Source organism: Prionailurus bengalensis, chromosome F2 (genome assembly GCF_016509475.1).
Source record: "Prionailurus bengalensis isolate Pbe53 chromosome F2, Fcat_Pben_1.1_paternal_pri, whole genome shotgun sequence".
NCBI classification, from domain to species: domain Eukaryota; kingdom Metazoa; phylum Chordata; class Mammalia; order Carnivora; family Felidae; genus Prionailurus; species Prionailurus bengalensis.
In genome coordinates this window covers 46,235,061-46,250,700 of record NC_057353.1, presented here as the reverse complement: position 1 = coordinate 46,250,700, position 15,640 = coordinate 46,235,061, and the positions used below count along the sequence as shown (strand labels likewise).

Below are 15,640 nucleotides of genomic sequence, written 5' to 3'. Positions count from 1 at the left end.
CTTATTTGCTTTTGGGTTTTTATTCAACAGACACCGGTGCTTCTATACCCACCGTGCAGTGCTAGATGCTGAAGATAAGTCTCAAAAAGCTTAGGCTAAGCTTAGGGCTTAGGCTATATCTGCTAGCACCTTCCATTTTCACCCTTCCACACCATTGGTCCACTTCGGAGAGAGACAGACAGACAGACATCAGGATAGAGGCACAAAAAGCATGTCAGCAACTCCACCCATCTTCTCGTTGCCTTGGCGTAACCCTGTGTTGTAGCAGATTTCTTTAAGCTGCTTCCAGAACTATTCTACATTCCAGCAGGAGGTCAGCATTTCTCGAGCCAATCAATCTTTCTTTCTTTCTTTCTTTCTTTCTTTCTTTCTTTCTTTCTTTTCTCTTTCTTTCTTTCTTTCTTTTTTTTATTTTTTGGGCATTTTTTCATATTCTTTTTTTTTAAGTTTATTTATTTATTTTGATAGAGCCAGGGAGGGGCAGAGAGAGAGAGGGAGAGAGAGAATCCCAAGCAGGCTCTGCACTGTCAGCACGGAGCCTGACGCGGGCTTCAACTCATGGACTGTGAGATCATGACCTGAGCTGAAATCAAGAGTCTGATGCTTAATTGACTGAGTCACCCAGGCACCCCTGGAGCCAATCTTTTCCATACAATTCCAGCATCAAGTCTCTGAGGGGCACTCAGCAGCATTGCACTTAACCATTTGAGCAGGCTGCTGACCTTTTCAGGTCTTTGCAGCCGTTTGGGAACTCTTAAGAGAAGGCTTTATTAGCTACCCCTTTTTTCTCTTGTGTCTGTGCTACCACCATCTCCCGGTTCACCCATCTATCATGTCGATGTTCCCATTTCTGGCTTCTCTTTCTTTGCCCACGAAAACGTTGACCTTCTTTGGGATTCTGATCCACAGGCTCTCTCTGGAGGACCTCTTCTTCTGCTATAGTTTTAGCCACCCTTATTTCACCGGGCTTCCAGATCTATACATCTCTAGCCTAGGCACCTTTTCTGATGCCAGAACTCAATATCTGTTGGGTTATCAGGCACCTTCATCATCTGGATGTCCCTATTTCACCTCCACAGTCACATTCCACATATATTTATCTCTGTTTTTCTTTTTCTTTTCTTTTTTATATATTTTATTTATTTTTGAGAGGGAGAGAGAGAGAGAGAGAGAGCACGCACACACAAGTGGGGGAGGGGCAGAGAGAGGGAGACAGAATCCGAAGCAGGCTCCTGGCTCTGAGCTGTCAGCACAGAGCCTGATGCGGGGCTCGAACCCATGAACCGTGAGATCATGACCTGAGCCGAAGTCAGTTGCTTAACCGACTGAGCCACCCAGGTGCCCCTTTACCTCTGTTTTTCAAGAGTGTGGTCAAGTGAATTTACCTCTCTGCTCCCCTGCGCCCCATGCTGTTTTTCTTCCTCTTTTTCTTGTTTTGGTGAATGGTACCACTGGCCATTCAGTCATCCAAGCCAGAACCTTTCTTCCCCTTTCTTCACCTCCTGCCTGCAATCATTTACCAAGTTCCTTTCGTAGCCAGATATTTTTCTCCATCCTCACAGCTACTGTCTTATTTCAGGCCCTTATCCCTGGGCCTGGACTTTGGCAGTTGTCCTAACTGATATCACTGCCTCCAATAGTCCTTCTGTCGACTCCAATTTTTCTTGGCCTGAAGCTTAAAGTGCAAACTCCTGAGCATTGACTGCGCTGGATGATATTTCTTTGCTCTGTCTACCTTTACATTTTCCTTCTCCCATCCCTCCTACCCTGTGAAAGATTGTTATGAACTCTAAAAAAAAATTACCGTATTACTTAATGACTCAGCTCTTTTATGAATCCTACTGTTTATTGAATGCTGACTACGTAGTATTTAACCTCAAAACAACTCCATTGGGTGGTTATTATCACCCACATTTCACAGGCGAGGAAGTTCAAGTCCACAGTGCTAACCAGCTTGGCCTGAGGCCACACATCTAATAACTGGCAGAGCCAGAATGTCAAACACCTCCCTTTGGCACTCACAGTATTTTCTATATTACATGTGAATGTCAGGCAATGTGTCCCTATATAACTTTTCAGCCTTTTTAAACCTTCCTTCCCACTACTTTCTGTGTGGTAGATAATGTCATACTGTTTGGGGGATTATAGAGTATGTCCACATACCTTCTGCCCCGGCCAAACTGCCCTTCTTGCCTTTGCTGCGGAGTTCTGTCTTGGTTACCCTCCCCCTCTTTCCCAGTCTTGCACACCCTTCAGGGTCCAGTTCATCTCCTCTGTGAAACCTGTCCAACCTCAGATCATTTGGACTGCCTTTGAACTCTGTGCAGCTCGTGGTAGGGACCAGTTTGTGACCAGCTCCCCAAATTCATGTGCTCACCAAGCATTATCTGTAGGTGAAATAATTCACACCTTGTACATGCATTTACCTCTGTTTTTTCAAAAGTGTGAAAATATTTTTTCTTTTATTATTAATTTTAAATTGTTAATTTTAAAAATATTAAAATATTTTTTTCTCATTATTATTTATAGAAAGATAATGTGACAATGCTCTCTAGGTCCCCTAAATCGATTCTACCCTCTTCCACAGTATATAAGAGATACACTGCTCTCCATTTTAGACTACCTTTTCTAGTGTTCCTTACAGCTAAATGTGGTTATGTAACCAAATTGTGGTCAATGGAATGTAAGCAGAAGTGTCGGGTCCTAATTCTGGAAAGCTGAGGTTTATAGAGATTAAATAACTCACCCCTAAGTCACACAGCTAGTACCTGGTCAAGCCATGGTTAGAATCTGAGTCACTCTGACTCTAACACTCACATAATGTAAAAGGAGAGAACATGCCGTTTTTCTTCTTTCCTGCTGGCTGGAATGAGGATGTGATGCTGGAGCTGAAGCAGTCAGCTGGGATCATGAGTTCGAAGTGGTGTCCGGAGGGCAGCAGATCCTCCATCATACGATCATAGGGACCTAAGCACCTGCTGTTTGAGAAGGCCAGTCCTGAACTGCTTTTGATTATATGAGAGAAATAAACTTGTATCATAAAGAGTGTTATTTCGTTTTTCCATTATTTAAAAAAAAATTTTTTTTAATGTTTTTATTTATTTTTGAGGCAGAGAGAGACAGAGCATGAGCAGGGGAGGAGCAGAGAGAGAGCGGGAGACACAGACTGGGAAGCAGGCTTCAGGCTCTGAGCCATCAGCACAGAGCCCGATGCGGGGCTCGAACTCACACACCTTGAGATCGTGACCTGAGCCGAAGTCGGACGCTTAACCGACTGAACCACCCAGGCGCCCCTTGTTTTTCCATTATTGACAGCAGAGTCTATACTACTATAAAGTGCTCCTATATTCACAGGAACTTTTTTCGTACTGTATTTTCTCTGTCAGTGCTGTAAAAAGTACAGTGCTGTTGTGGACATCTGTAAAATACGTTAACTCTTACATGAGATCTTCAGCCTCAAAGGACAGAATAACTCTGTTAGGATAAATCATTTGTGGTCAGGGACACATTGCCTGACATTCATATGTGAAATTTGCAATTTCGTAGCAAAACTGGCAACTATTACAGGGCTGGTACTATGTCTCAGTACATCTTCACGTTCCCTAGAGTGTGTAGTACGATGTCCAGAATATACTATTAGGTGATTAATAAATTTTGGTTGATGGATATCTTCATACGTGATAATTAGTGTGATTTGTTTCACTTATTTTAATTTAATTTTATTATTTTTTTACTTAAAAACTTTTTAGAGTGTAGTTGACACACGATGTCATATTAGTCTCAGGTGTACAACATAGTGATTCAGGTTCTTTATACGTTATGCTATACTTCACTTTTTTTTTTGAAAAGTTTCATTTTATATATATTCTATAATTCTTTTTTTTATGTTTATTTATTTTGAGAGAGAGAGGGAGAGAGAGAATCCCAAGCAGTCTCCACACTGTCAGTGCAGAGCCCAACACGGGACTCTGATTCACAAAACCATGAGATCATGACCTGAGCCAAAAATCAAGAGTCAGATGCTTAACCGACTGAGCCACCCACTAGCCCCTATATTCTATATTTCTTAAACACCTCTCTGGTGGCATTTTTCTACTTTAGTATTTTTGTTAACTTTGTATTTGTTTGATTTTTGGTACTTCTGTTAGGGAAAATATATACACAAGAAATTTAATACACTATATTTTCTCCTTAGTTCCTCTGGGAGTATATTTTTAACTAAGCAATGTATGAATATTGTTATAAATACTTCAAATAATGAAAGTGATAAAGTGAATGCTTCTTTTCATCCCTTCCCTTAATCCAAACCTCTCTCATTTTTATATTCCCTAAAAACTGAAATATAAATCTGTCATAGCAAGAAAAGTAGAGTTCAGACTGCTTTATGTTACATTGGGATTTGATTATGTGTTAGGTATACATTGAGGAAAGTTTAAAGTGAGAGTGACTCCTAAATTATTTTTAGCTTTAAAATAGAAAATAAATTCATATTAAAGACTTAATTATTTGACTCTTAAATCCAAAATAATCATATTTTTTTCTTGTGCCCCCAAAACTGTTTGAAACTATGCAGGCGGGCATGTCACAACTCAAAACAGTCTTTGTAGAGTAAAAATTTTGTAGTTCAATGATTTCTTTTTTTTTAAGATTTTCTGATATATAAAGCCCACAGTTTCATTAATTTTAAAAGCAGATGACATTTAAAAAAAAAAAAAAAGAAAAGCAGATCCCTTTATTTTTACCATCAAAACAAGAGGGACTGTACCTTCAAGCAGTATTTATGGTATTTAACTTATTAAGAAGGATATTCATTTTTAGCTAATCTTTTGCTCGTTCAGCTTCATATTATGCTGTCTGTTGAGTGAAATTAAAGTCCACACAGAGGTGGCATTATATGGAAATGGTGGAGGGCAGGAGCAGGTAGACATAGGCACCATTCCTTTCCCTCGGTTCCCTCTCTCTTCTTAAGAGCGTGCACCACAAGTGTTTCCAAGAAGTCATTTGGAAACAGACAGGTCCTGCAGGTCCTTTGGAAAGTGTTAGTCTGTTTGGAATTCTTCCATCTCAATGGAGTCCAGTTCTCTGGTTGGAATCGAATTTCTGATGCTTTCTGGAACTGCAGAAACTGCATTAGAAGTTCCACCAATAAGTAAGTGACCAAGCATATTGTTAAGCAACTCCTTGCACTTACAGCTTTATTAGGCACTACTGGGGACACACATTGTCCACTAGTATTCTCAAAAGTGGTAGAGTTTCTGATTGGAGAGATGACCTTTAATGTGAAACAGTAAGAGGATAAGCAGTTTATGTTTAAGTGTGAATTTTGAGGTTTGAATCAAAAGTGCATTAGGACTTAGGGAAACTTTTTACCCATGGGTAAGGTGTGGGATGGGAGAAGAGGTGATACATTTTTTAAAATTTATTTATTTTTGAGAGAGCACAAGCAGGGGAGGGACAGAGAGAGAGAGGGAGAGAGAGAATCCCAGGCTGACAGCATGAAGCCCAATGCAGGGCTTCGGCTGATGGACTGTGAGATCATGGCCTGAGCTGAAATCAAGAGTCAGGCACTTAACCCACTGAGCCACCTAGGCACCCCCGAGGTTCTCTTTTAAATTAGAATATCAGGTTGTAAGGACCTTTGTACAGGGAGAAAGCCTTAGGGTATTTGGCCAAATGAACTGACTGAAGCCAAGTAGGTATGATTAGAGATGAAATTGGATAAAAGGGAATTGAGAGCTTCCTTTATCTTCCCCAGATCTTTGAGAATTGATTCCAGTAGAGAGAGTGAGAACAGAAATCTGTTGCTGGGTGGATGCTGATTGAAATTTGTGATGGTAACTCTTAGGAATGAAAGGAGGAGGGTCCATACTTCTGGTCTTTATTGCATGAGACACCCTTATTTTCTGCCTCCTTCATACACTACATTCATAATACAGTACAATTTTGTGAACCAGATGGGTCTGAGAAATACACCAAGAGTTCTTAAATTTCCCCAAATGCTTTGATGGTAAGCAGGGTGCACTTTCAACAAGCCACCTTGTGGAGTGTGTTTCTCCTTGTGTTCTTATCTGACTCTTTTCCTCTTTTTGTAATACCTCTCCTTTTTATTTTAGTGATATTGTTTTACTAGAGTCTTTATTAGGCTACCAGTCTTTTCAGCTTTCATATCCTTAATGTAATCATTCAAGCATTCATTCAACAAAAAATATTGTAATTATCTACTATCTAAAAGCATTGGGAATCGAAAAAGTGAATAAAAAAGAACCTTTTTCTTCCAGAAGTTCACAATCCAGTGGGTGGGACGTGTAAACAGACAATTTTAGTGTGAAGTGTTAAAGGTTGTGATAGGGGAAAATAGGTGACCACTACTCTAGACTTTGGGGAAGAAAAAGGGTAGGCAGGAGAATAAGGCAAAAAAAAATTTTTTTTTCTAGGTAGCATAATCAGCATGTGCAAAGGTGTAGAACTGTAAAAAAAATTGCTATGACTGAAGCATGGTGGTATGCGTTGAAGCTGGACAGCTGGGCAGTAGCCAAATTGCATTCATTATAAACTCTTTTTGTGATAGAAAAGGGGTGGGCGTTGGGGGGCAGGTAGATCTCTTGTATTAATTGAAATGTGATTAGAAAGACTGATTCATAGTGTGGTGTGGGTAAGGAGGGGTAGGGAAGATAAGGTTTGGCATGTTATGGACAGCAGGGTGAAGCAGAGGTCCTAGGTCTGACCCTTAGTGGATGGGATCCCAGGGTAGTAGTCAGAAGATGATCACATGTCCAGGGGCTTATTCTAGAGGTGGTGATAGTGATTTGGGATCTGTCATTTAGTACACAGGAGGCTAAGAAGGCTGATCATCCATAAGGTGCCAAGAACCTTGATATTGTTTCCTTGTACGTAAGTCCCCCCTCCATTTTATTATGAAAAACTTTAAACATATGAGAAAGTTGCAAGACTTGTATAGTGAACACCTATATACTCACCACTAAGATTTCACAGTTATTAACGTTTTGCTACATTTGGTTTTATGTGTTTCTATCCTGTCCACCATGCCATCTATCCATCAATCCACTTTTAAAATATGTTTCAAAGTAAGTTGCAGGTATCCACATGATACATATCGACCCTAAACATTTCTAAGCAGGAATTTCTAAGCATGAATATCATAAACTACTGTTTTGTATTAGTTTGTGGGGTTCTTTTGTTGATGTAAAATTTACGCACAATGAAATAGAAAAAATTTTAAGGAGGGGGGGGTGCCTGGGTGGCTCAGTCGGTTGAGCGGCCAACTTCGGCTCAGGTCATGATCTTGCGGTTTGTGAGTTCAAGCCCTGTGTTGGGCTCTGTGTGGACCTTGGAGCCTGGAGCCTGCTTTGGATTCATGTCTCCTCTCTCTGCCCATCCCCTGCTTGTGCTCTGTCTCTCAAAAATAAATAAATGTAAAAAAGGTTTTTTAAAAAAATTTTTTTAAGGGTACCATTTGATGAATTTTGACAAGTGTATCCAACGATGTAATCCAAACATTCATTAATATATAGAACATTTCTATAATCTTAGAAAGTCTCTTCAAGCCTCTTCCTAATTTCTTTTGCCTCCACTCCCCTAAGACAACTACTGTCCTATGTTTCACCATAGATTAGTAGCATAGATTATAGATTTTACTTAGATTTAACTTCATATAAATAGAATCATACAGTTAGTTTTCTTTTGTGCAAGTCTTTTGCTCAGCATAATGTTATTAAGATTCATCCATGTTGTTGAGTGATTCTGGTGTGTGCATACCTTTTATTGTGGTAAAACATAAAATTTAATTTACCTGCCATTTTGAAGTGTACAATTCAGTGGCATCGAGCACATTCACACTGTGGTACAGTATTCCCCACTATCCACGTCCACAAGTTTTTCATCTTCCCAAACTGAAACTCTGTACTCATTAGACAGTAACTTCCCATTACCCCTCCCATAACTCCTGGTTACCATTATTCTACTTTCTGTCTTTACAGATTTGACTATTCTAGGTACCTCATATAAGTGGAATCATACAGTATTTGCCCTTTCGTGTCTGGCTTGTTTTACTTAGCATAACATTTTCAGGGGTCATCCATGTTGTTGTATGTATCAGAATTGCATTCTTTTTTTTTTTTTTTTTGAGAGAGAGGGCGCAAGTGAGAGAGGAGCAGAGAGAGAGAGAAAGAGAATCTCTTGAGAAGCAGAGAGAGAGAGAGAGAGAGAGAGAGAGAGAGAAGTGGGGCTCAGCTGGGGCTCGTGTTTTATATGAAGTGGGGCTCGAGCTCACCTGATGCAGGGCTCATGTTCACCCGATGTAGGGCTCAAACTTACCTGATGTGGGACTCTAACTGATGAACTGTGAGATCATGACCTGAGCCGAAGTCAGATGCTTAACAACTGAGCCGGCCAGGTGCCCTGGAATTTCATTCCTTTTTAAGGCTGAGTAATATTTCATGTGTGTATTTACCATATTTTGTTTATTCTTTCATATGTCAATGGGCATTTGAGTTATTTCCACCTTTTGGCTATTTTTTTTTTTTAATTTTTTTTCAACGTTTATTTATTTCTGGGACAGAGAGAGACAGAGCATGAATGGGGGAGGCGCAGAGAGAGAGGGAGACACAGAATCGGAAACAGGCTCCAGGCTCCGAGCCATCAGCCCAGAGCCCGACGCGGGGCTCGAACTCACGGACCGCGAGATCGTGACCTGGCTGAAGTCGGACGCTTAACCGACTGCGCCACCCAGGGGCCCCTTGGCTATTTTGAATAATGCTGCTGTGAACATGGGTGTAGAAAATTCTGTTTGGGTCCCTGCTTTTCAGTTCTTTAGGGCCTATACCTAGAAGGGGAATTGCTGGGTCATATGGTAATTATATGTTTTACTTTTTTGATGAACTGCCATTTTGTGTTCCACGGCAGGTGTACCATTTCACATTCCCACCAGTAATGTACAAGAGTTCCAGTTTCTCCACATCCTCACCAATACTTGTTATTTTCCTTTTTTTAAAAAAATAGATGTGAAGTGATATCTCATTGTGGTTTTGCCTTTCATTTCTTTTATTGCTATTGATGTTGAGCATCCTTTCACATGCTTTTTCACTATTTGAATGTCTTCTTTTTTTTAATGTTTATTATTTTTGAGAGAGAGAGAGACAGAGACAGAGGGCAAGCAGGCGAGGGGCAGAGAGAGAGGGAGACACAGAATCTGAAGCAGGCTCCAGGCTCTGAGCTGTCAGCACAAAGCCTGATGCGGGGCTCAAACTCACACACTGTGAGATCACGACCTGAGCTGAAGTCGGCCACTTAACTGACTGAGCACCCAGGCGCTCCTGAATGTCTTCTTTATAGAAATGTCTATTCAAGACCTTTGCCCATATGAAAAATTTGGATTGTTTATCTTTTTCTTGCTTATCATGTATATGATTTGCAAACATTTTCTCACATTCTGTAGGTTTTTTCACTTTCTTAAGAGAAGGGTTTGATGCATAAAATTAAAAAATTTTTATAAAGTCCCAATTTATTTTTTCTTTTGTTGCTCATGCTTTTGGTGCAATATCTAAGAATCCACAGGCAAATACAAGCTCTTGAAGATTTATCCTTATTTTTTTGTAAATATTTTGTAGTTTTAACTCTTATGTTTGGGTCTTTCATCCATTTTGAGTTAATTTTTGTGTATGGTTATAAGGTCAGGGTCCAACATCAAGGTCAGGGTCCAACGTCATTAAGTTTTCTTAGCACCATTTGTTGAAAAAGAATGTCCTTTCCTCACTGACTGGTCTTAGTATCCTTGATGAAAATCATTTGATCATGTATGAGAGAATGTATTTATGGACATTATTCTATTCCAGTAGTCTGTAAGTCTGTCTTTATGCCATACTGTTTTGATTTACTTTAGTTTTATAGTAAGCTTTGAAATCAGGATATAGGAGTCCTCCAACTTTGTTCTTTTTCAAGGTGGTTTTGGCTATTTAAGGTCCCTTGAAATTCCATATGAGTTTTAGAATGAGTTTTTCTTCCTTTTTTAAAATCTTTATTATTTTTTTTAATGTTTATCCACTTATTTTGAGAGAGACAGAGAGAAAGAGAGTGAGAGAGAGACATGGGAGAGGCGGGGGGTGGGGACAGAGAGAATCCCAAGCAGGTTCCACACTGTCAGCACAGAGTCCAATGTGGAGCTTGAACCTACAAACCATGAGATCGTGACCTGAGCCAAAACCAAGAGTCAGACGTTTAACTGACTGAGCCACCCAGCCACCCCTAGGATGAGTTTTTCTATTTATGCAAATAAATAAATAAATAAATAAATAAATAAATAAATAAAAATAATGTTATTGGGATTTTGGTGGAGATTGTATTAAATCTGTAGATTGCTTTGGGTGGATTGTCATTTTAACAATATTGCTTCCAATTCATGAACATGGTATGTCTTTCCATGTACTTATATCTTCTCTAACTTCTTTTCAGTAAATTCTTTGTAAATGGAATTATTTTCTTAATTTCCTTTTTGGATGTAGGTAACTTTTTAATACCAAGTTTTATAGTTGAAATGACTGTATGCAATTACTAATCAAGACTTTTTAATGGTGATCCCTTATAATTCTTGAATAGTCTCTATTGGTAAAAAACTGTATCACCCAATAAGAGTTAAAAATTTTTATACAATTTTTGTAACCATTTAAAATTGCAAGAGTTGAGATTAACATTTAATAGTTCTTTTTTTCATGACAAACACAAAGTTAATATTTCTTAGGATAAAGAAATAGATTTAGAAATCAATAAAATGTGGGGTGCCTAGGTGGCTCAGTCAGTTAAGCATCTGACTTCAGCTCAGGTCATGATCTCACAGGTTTGTGAGTTCAAGCCCCAAGTCAGGCTCTGTGTTAACAACTCAGAGCCTGGAGCCTGCTTCGGATTCTGTGCCTCCTTCTCTCTCTGCCCCTCCCCTGCTTTCACTCTCTCTCTCTCTCAAAAATAAAGAAAAAGAAAAAGAAACAAATCAATAAAATGTTTCATATCAAATATTTCAAAGTAGTGATGAAAGTCTGTGTTGCAGGATATGCATATGTTTTTTGACTGATCACCTTATATCTAGCTTGGATACTACTACAGGCATACATCAGTTACCAGTGGACAGAAATATCTGATATATGTGAAGGCAGAGATTTGGAGCTGTCATCTGTAGCCTTCCAGGATCTCCCTTCCCCCTTTCCTCCAAGCTGTCAGCAGCTTTGTCTTGTGCTGTTTTCTTGGACATCTAAAACAAACTCTTCTGGGAGCTCCATGGGACAGTGTATGCTCTGCACATAGCTAATAAATCTATGTCCAGGGGCTTGAGCAACTCGTTGGCTTTGCTCAGTGTCTTACAGAGGAGCAGTGGGTGTGGAATGTGACTCATAAATCACTTTATCCAGGGGAGGAAGATGGACATGAGGAGTACCAAACAATGTTGCTCACAACCTTGAGTCACCATCCTGGGAGCCCCTGCCATCCCTGGCTGTGCCTGGTTGCCTTGAAGGCTGAAGAGGTCCACTTTCATTTGACCCGTTGAACTCCATTGTCTTCCCCTAGTGAGAAGCTCTGGTCTAGTGATTGGCTTGTTTGGAAAGGAGAAAATAAAGATCATGTGTAATTTAGGAAGAAACAATAAAAATAGGTGCATCCTGATGGCTGTAATTTTTGAAATACGGTCTGTCTTATTCACTGACTGATGATAGCATTCCTAATCTAAGGTGTGTCAGTATAGGATTCAGCATTGGATATTAGATGAATAGCTTTGGTGTAATGTGTGAATGGCTTGAAATGAAGTTGGAAACATGGATTATTTTTCTACTTCTGCCATTAGCTAACCGTGATCACTTTTACTGTGTTTTGATTTCCACATTGCTTTGCTCATGCATTTCTCTCTGTGCTTTGCATTGTTGCTTCTCATTTATGTATTTCTAATTATAGAATTGAAGTTACTTCAAATGCCATTTTCTCCACTTGAGTCTCTTCTAATTCCTCCTACCAGATAATATCTCCTTCTTTTGAGAGGAAACATTTAATCCTATAATTTTCTTTTGGCATGTATCATATTCTTTGGTAGACTATGGTTTATGTCTATGTATATCTTACTTCATCTTCCTTGTTTACAAGGTCTTCTTTGTATATCTTGCCTGTTTTAGAGTGGTGAACTAATTGTAGTTTATCTGATTTGAGGGCTCAGCAAAATAAATTCTTAAGCAAAAAATTTTTTGTCTACCATAATTAGCCAGCACATATAAACTATTTTGCTTAACCCTCTTTCAGGAAGAAATTTGAGAAGTCTGGACTAAAAACGGAAAAGCTGACTTCACTTTCACAGATGGCACACCTGTAATACATGAAAAAACAGGTTTCAAGTGTGTATTCAATTCTGAAAAAATGTTCCTACCTTCCATTGCATCATTCAGCAGAGAATCTGTGCTGCAAAGTTTGCAGTCAGGTTCATGGAATGATGTAATGGAGGAATTGATTGTAACTCAGTTTTCTTCTTGATTGTGCCATTAATAACCATCACCAGTTTATTGGTTATTTGGAATATATTAATCCCAAGCATGGCGACTTAGTTCATTTTAATACAGCCGTGTGACTAGATGGTGGAAACTTACAAAGAGTAAGTTTCTTTAGATCAAGGCCTTTTTTAAATGAAGCGTTTTGAGAATAAAGTGTTTATGAAGATCCTCAATAAATAAGGATAGATAAATAATACGTAAAGGGTTTCATAAAGATCCTCCTTGGCTCACTGATATGACACATTATCTGAACATGTTGGACTAGAAGCTTCAGTGGGAAGATACCCTCATTTATTTAGAGATGTGCAGGCCTTCCCATTGAAGTGCAACAAGAGAACTGAGTCGGCACTTGGAGACCATGCTTATTTCCCTTGCAGAACTTCCCTAGTAGCAGCAGAAGTGCTGATATTTCATATGGGGAGAAAGCAAGATACAGCTTCAGAAAAGAAATACAGATTTTGATGTTTGTGAATACTTGGAGTTTCTATGGTTGGAAATGCAAACCTGAGGATGTGACTGAACGCCAGAGAAATGCCCTATCAGTGTGGTTCAGTTTCAGGGCACCTGAGGTTGCTGGAAGCAAACTGTTCACCAGGTAGGGCAATGCTACTTGATGAGGGTTTGTCGACCAGAGCTGCCTGAAACTCTCATCAGTCCTTGTTGAGATGAGTTCAGAAGTCGAGAGCAAACATGTAAAAACTTTATGGTATGTTGACAGAGTCTGTTTGTATCTACTGAATTTAATAATAAACCATTGGGCTTTTGTATTATGCGTATCTTTTATTTCATTTTCTAGTAATTCATTCTTATTGTATTTTATAGGTTATTTGTCTGAAACTTAGGGAACACACAAAACAAAACAGTTACTTCATCATAGATAGTTTGGAACTCATTGAGTTACAATCTCTGAGAAGGGTGAGGCAACTGGAAATGAATATATGAGTCTGAGGATTATCTAGAAATTTGTGGCCATGTGACTGGCCATATTCTAGCAATATTTAGGTGCACCTGACTCTGTGAAACGCACATTCTGTTTGATAGGTAAAATTTAAAAATAAGGTGCTATTTTAGAAAAATTAGTAAGGGACAGTACTCCCTTACTGTTATTCATTAAAATACTCATGCTTCCCATCTGAGGATTTTTGATCATGAGCCCAGTAGTACAAAATTTGGCCACCCTTACTGTGGGACAGTGCCCTCCATCTAGGAGATCCTAAAAATATTTATTAAATTCAGTTGATTTCTCTTAAGACTTAGCAGAAAGTAGATAGTTCACTAAATAAAGTCCAGAAAATTAAAGTAACTTTGAAAGGTAAAATTTGAAAGCTTATTAGCTGTATATCACCTCTACCAGCCTTGCTCTGCTTTGTTAAATCTTCGCCAGTCAGAACTTTGAGAATATATTATTGAGGTACCACTATGAACGTAGACGGTTTATGAGATGCTAAGTGTGTTGTTGTTTTAATCAGTTGAGATTTTTAGTAAGCTAAATCCTTAGTTTTAAAGTTCAGATTTTTAGTACGTTCCTTGATGTAAATCCTGTAAGTGGTTATTTATAACTCTATACTAATTGTACTACAAATACTTAGAGAAATTACCCTGCAAAATCTATTTTCCAAGTCAATATGCTAGAGTATCTTCCTTACACTGCAACACTATACTTCAACAAATTTTAAAAATTGGCCAATATAAGAAGAAAATAATCAGCCATATGGAAATAATAGCATTGTGTCATATTGTCAACTTTCATGTTAGATTTGCAAAGTGGAAATATAATTATGAATAACAAAATAAACACATGTACTGTATAGCAGAGTATGCCATGATATGCTTTTGACACAATGGAAACAATTGCTAATAAAATAAGGTGTTTTATTTGGAAGAGAAAATTTGTTCTTGGCAGGGGCTTTCCAATTTTGCCAGTTTTAAAAGTGGCTATGTTGGTGGGTGAGATAGTTATGGAAAAAATATATACAATCTTTATGCTTAGAACACATGCATTGTCAAAGTTTCTTCATGCAAATTACTAACTGTCAGATTACTAAAGCTGTCTCATTCTGGGGAGGAGGCAGTAGAATATTTTCTTTACTTAGTTTATCACTTCCATTAGGCAATTTAAGAAATTTACATTATGAATTTCATTTTTACTTCAAACACGGTTCTGTCTTTATTGATTCTGCCATTATTGTAATAAAATATATTTAATATAATAATATACATAAATATCATATACATAAGTGTATAAAAATACGTCTGTAGGAAATTTACCTTGTGTTGAGTTTTGTACTATATTTCATTTAAGTGCTGTGCTATATTTTTCATGTGTTCTGTTTTCCAGCTAGGCATACTGACAAAATCTTTTAAGAGTGTGCTCCATTCTGTTTTCTTCTTTCTTTCCTCCAGAGATTGTAGCACTGTGTTCTATTTATAGTGAGCACTTGCTGTTGACAGACTGAAAAAGATCTGAGGATCTACATTATAATCTTTTGATAAGCAGAATTAGAGAATAATATTGGCATGTTTTAAAACATCTCAGTGTAAGCATAATATTGTGTTTTATATTTTTTCAGGAAGATTCTTTGGCGACAGATGATTTCCTTGTGGACTACTTTAATGAATTCCTAAGCCTTCCAGTGAGTATATTGTTATGTTCTATGGAATATATTATCAAAGCAAAATATTGTAATCACTGGATTATTTTATAAGGTAACTTTATGAAGGATAATCTCTTTCAGAATTATTAATGAAAAGTAAAGTTTGTATCTTTTTATGGAGTTAATCATTTGGGTTTGAATCACATTTGGAAAGTACTGAAGAAAGCTGCATCAGTTGTACAACAATAAGAGTGAATGAATGAATGAATGAATAAGAAAGCTGGAATTTTTAAAACAATTTTTAAATGTGTATTCATTTTTGAGAGACAGAGAGAGACAGAGCATGAGCTGGGGAGGGGCAGAGAGAGAGGAAGACACAGAATCTGAAGCAGGCTCCAGGCTCTGAGCTGTCAGCATAGAGCCTGATGTGGGGCTTAAATTCACAGACCGTGAGAACATGACCTGAGCTAAAGTTGGATGCTTAACCAACTGAGCCACACAGGCACCCTG

At 38.4% G+C, this 15,640-nt stretch overlaps 1 protein-coding gene across 4 annotated transcripts in view; it reads left to right on the top strand.

Moving 5' to 3' along the window:
• The window catches only part of RGS22 (regulator of G protein signaling 22), a 136,136-nt gene that overhangs the window by 2,091 nt on the left and 118,405 nt on the right, over positions 1-15,640 (top strand). For all 4 annotated transcript variants that reach the window (XM_043601466.1, XM_043601467.1, XM_043601468.1 and 1 more), the window contains exon 3: positions 15,107-15,169. In XM_043601466.1, coding sequence (XP_043457401.1) covers positions 15,107-15,169 — 63 coding nt within the window. The remainder of the gene's footprint in view (positions 1-15,106; positions 15,170-15,640) is intronic.